At 34.5% G+C, this 4,187-nt stretch overlaps 1 protein-coding gene across 1 annotated transcript; it reads left to right on the top strand.

The window, feature by feature from the left end:
- Positions 1-786: 786 nt before the first annotated feature.
- On the top strand, positions 787-1,466 carry LOC110098197 (protein LURP-one-related 8-like). The gene is made up of 2 exons (XM_020824940.1): positions 787-978; positions 1,074-1,466. Exons 1-2 carry the CDS (start codon positions 787-789, stop codon positions 1,464-1,466), a joined length of 585 nt encoding a protein of 194 aa, XP_020680599.1.
- Positions 1,467-4,187: the final 2,721 nt, after the last annotated feature.

The raw sequence follows: 4,187 nt of genomic DNA, 5'->3' as shown, positions 1-4,187 counted from the left end.
TTATATGACTTTCTAATATTGAAACAATTCGTCTCTCTTCTTTTAACATAGTAATTTTTCTGATCAAATCATATCATCTTTCTCTTTTGTTCATGTTTTCTTATTAGTTTATCCTTGCCATCTCCATATTTCATGTTATGCACTTCCTCATATGCAAATAACTTCTTAACAAATATAATATTCTTCTTTTCTGAAATAAAATTAAAAAAAAATACAAAAATATGTTAGCTTGCTAATGTTCAAAAAGAAATATTCTCTTTGACCAATTTAGGCGAAGGTACCGAATAAATCATAATGGCACATATATAAATAAATTTAAAAATAAAATTTTATTTGGGACAATTTTCTTATTGCTTTCTAAAATAATTTTTTAGTATAAAAATTTTTAATTCAAAAAATTTGTACTAAAAAATCTCTTTAGAAAGCAGTAAGAAAACTGTGTCAAACGAAGCCTAAATCCTCCTTATAACGTATTCAGCTCCAATATAATAAACCCTAATCTAACGACCAATTCAAAACCAAGAGAATGAATTTCCAGTACTCTCAACTCATTGCTTGGCTTACTGCTGATGTCTTCTTCACATCCCCACGCCAAAGTTAAATTTTAATATACAACCCTCTACATAGAGCTATATATTCTTACACCTTAATTTCTTCTCATATCACCATAAACAGACCCTTAGACGTCTTCTTTGAAGTATAATGTGTGGTACGAGACAACCCATTGAAGATGAGGGCGTAGAGAGAGAGCTAATGATGAGAAAGGCGACGAAGATTAGGAAAACAATGACGACGAAGACTATGACAAGATGGACAGTATGGAAGAGGTCGAGTATGGGATTCGTCGGGATGGATGGCTTCTCAATTTATGATGCAGAGGGTAGATTGGCCTTCAGAGTTGACAACTACTCCAGGAGCCAAAAGAGCCTCCTCCTCATGGACGCCAAAGGGAAGCCTCTCCTCTCTCTCAAGCCAAAGGTAAGTAGATTCATTCATAAAACATCATGTATGTAACCATGAATAAATATGTTGCAAATGTATTAAAATTTTTGCTACCTACATCATCATAGCAGATGCTAAGCATCTATGATCAATGGGATGCTTATGAAGGAGAGGAAGAGGTGGGTCGACATGCAAAAACAAGATCAAACAAGCCACTTTTCTCAATGAGGCGACCATCCATTCTGCATAGCCGGGTCGACATGGCTGAGATCTTCATGAATGGTCTGATTACTGATGAAGAGCCAAGCTTCTGTGTAGAGGGAAGCTTTAGCAGCAGATCATGCCAAATATTCAGGCAGAGGAGAGGGAATTATAAGGAGGCGGTCGCTCAAATATCCAGGAAAAAGGCGAATTCTCTTGTGGAGCTTGGAGATGATGTATTCAGTCTCATCATCAAACCAGAAGTCGACTGTGAGCTCATAATGGCGTTTGTTGTAGTAATGGATCGAATATGCAGGAAATAGTTGAAAAATATTTTGGAACTAATATTGTCTTTGTTGACGCATCGTGGAAGATTTGAACGTGCATGAGGAGTTGGCCGATGGATGAAGTGGTCATTTGATGTCAGAGGGGAATTGCCGACCCAATAGACCGCTTCTGTTCAGCGATTTTTTTTTAGCTGGTCAAGATTATTTGGTGGTGAAAAGTTGACTGTTCCAGGGCCCGTTGGAGCTTCTTCCACGCTAACGGTCAACTTTTATGGGTTGTTCTTTAATTGTTTTGTTCCATTATTGGTGATTATCACGAAATTATTTCCTGGTACATTTGATAATAAAGGTTAGATTTTAAAATTAGTAATGTTAAGACCTGCCACTCTTGGCTAAATTATATCTTAGGTAAACCGTTATGAAGAGAGTTCATTCTCTAACCAAACTAGCAAAGCTTGGTAAACCATTATGAAGAGAGTTTTTTAGCTGGTCAAGATTATTGTAATTGTGCTATATACCCATCTTTTATAAGTATTTTAATGATGGACATTATGTTGTATGTAGAAAATACCTTAATCTTAGAACTCACAGTGAAGAATTTCCCTTCATTAAATAATGAAATTTCTAGGCTTGATGCTGTCGACAAAGAAAAGCAAAGCATATGTGGTTTATACATGAGGAGACCTATGTAGAAACAATATATCTCTAAAGGCTAGTTTGTTGACACGAGCAATACTTGTTTTAATTGAAAAATAATGGCACAACATGAGAGGATGCATGGCTTTGAAGAAATTGGAACAACATCTAAGTTACAAATATTAAGAAGATATGTTAGAAGATACAAACACAACTGATATAAACTTTTGGGGCATACTTTTTATTATTATAGGCCATAGATGAAATGATTAGTGGGGGTTCTTGGCTCAATAGGTTCATTTAAGGTGTGCCATGATAATGTTTCTTTAATGGGATTGCTTATATATTGTTTCTATGCATGTTTCCTACTCATGAATAATCCACATGCGCCCTACTTTTCTAAGTTGACACCATCAAGCTTAGAAATTTCATCATTAATGAAGGAAAATTCTTAACATTTTCTAAGATTGTGGTTTTTCCTCCATCCAACATAATTTCCATCATTAAAGTACTTATAAATGATGGGTAAATAGCACAATTACAATAAAGCTTGATCATGAACATCCACATTCAATTAAGTAACTTTATTGTCAATTGGAGTGAGATGTGTATCAAATATGAGAATGAATCTTATATATTTGGGTTCTTTAAGTAATATAAGGAATACATTTTATGGAGATGTTGTTTGCAAGGATTTTATAATTTTCATTAAGACCATGAGAGTAAGAGCAATATATCATTTATGGTGAAAATTTAGAGTTCGTTTCAATAATTCCTTCGTCTATGTTAGGGTGTAAGAAAGCAAATGAGAGTTAGATTTCAAGATGAAAAATTTATGGAATAAGTTTAAAAATAAAATGATAATAACAATTTAATTAACTAAGTAGATCAAATTTATGTTGCATATAGTCTATTCCAATGTTATGTTATGCCATTAATATATATATATATATATATATATATATATATATATGGTTAAAACCCACAGAGGGGCCTACGCTTTAATATTAAAAAGTAGGTTACAATATCCTTAGAAGGGTCCTCCAGCTTACTATTGCTCAGAAAAGCTACAAAAAAATTTAAAATAAAACCTAAAAGTCGGTGGTCCCTTTTTCTAATATTACAAAACAAATAAAAGTAAAAGCTAGGGATGCAAACAGACAGCAGCCAACAAAGGAAGAGCATATTGATATCGTTCAGCACAGACTTCCTGCAAAAATAGTAACCAAAACTCCAAAGATTCTAAAGATTATAATACGTGAGAACATTGCTAGCATTGAGAATCCAAAACTACGAGAAAATCGGCCTGCAAAAAGAACTCCAAAAAACAAAGTTAATACAACTGTGATAATTGCAATATTTAGTCCAGCCATTAAGAAAACCGTTGAAACTAAAAGCACTAGGAACCCGAAGTAACCCCCTCAGATTCTGTGAATAGTTCCAAGCATGAACAGAGATAACCTGAAACAAATCCTCCATGATAACATACATGAGAATAATAAAAAGCCTCATAGATAACTCCATGATACTCAAAACATAGCTGATTGTAATGGTATTAAACCCTGTATTAGCTTGATTAATAATATTACAGTTAAAATAACAAATCAAATCCAAATAAACCCCCCACAAAATAAGATCGACAGAGATGTGCTGGATGGGAAACTAGCACCTAAACAAAGCCCCCAAAAGCCCGTAGAACATCATAATATCCCCAGGAAAACCCCAGGACAATACAATTTTACTACACGAGAGAACTTGCAGCCCCCAAAAACAGGGCCGAAAGAGCAACCACACACAGAGCAGATAAATATTAAGCAAAACAGACATAAAAATAAAACATCAAGCATGACGGATATAAGGGAGACCCAGCTTGTCCAAACAAATCATGCCTCTAAGAGGAGTAGGCAAATTGTTTAGAGGATGTTCCTGAAAGATATCACTTTGAGCACCAAAATTAGCCAACCAATCCGCACAAGCGTTACCTTCACGATAGATATGGGAAATAATAAAACTCAACCTAGCAAGTGCCATTTTAATTTTTCTGATAGTGTAAAAATCATGAGGACAACCAGTAGAATTACCAGCACTACAGGAAAAATGGCCTATACCGGCGGTTTATAG

Source organism: Dendrobium catenatum, unplaced genomic scaffold (genome assembly GCF_001605985.2).
Source record: "Dendrobium catenatum unplaced genomic scaffold, ASM160598v2 fragScaff_scaffold_655, whole genome shotgun sequence".
Classification (NCBI taxonomy): domain Eukaryota; kingdom Viridiplantae; phylum Streptophyta; class Magnoliopsida; order Asparagales; family Orchidaceae; genus Dendrobium; species Dendrobium catenatum.
This window is presented reverse-complemented; position numbering and strand designations above follow the sequence as displayed.

Coding starts and splice junctions, on each gene's coding strand:
- LOC110098197 (XM_020824940.1), top strand. CDS start 787: ATGACGACGAAGACTATGACAAGATGGACAGTATGGAAGAGGTCGAGT. Junction 979..1,073: donor TCCTCTCTCTCAAGCCAAAG/GTAAGTAGATTC, acceptor TCATCATAGCAG/ATGCTAAGCATCTATGATCA.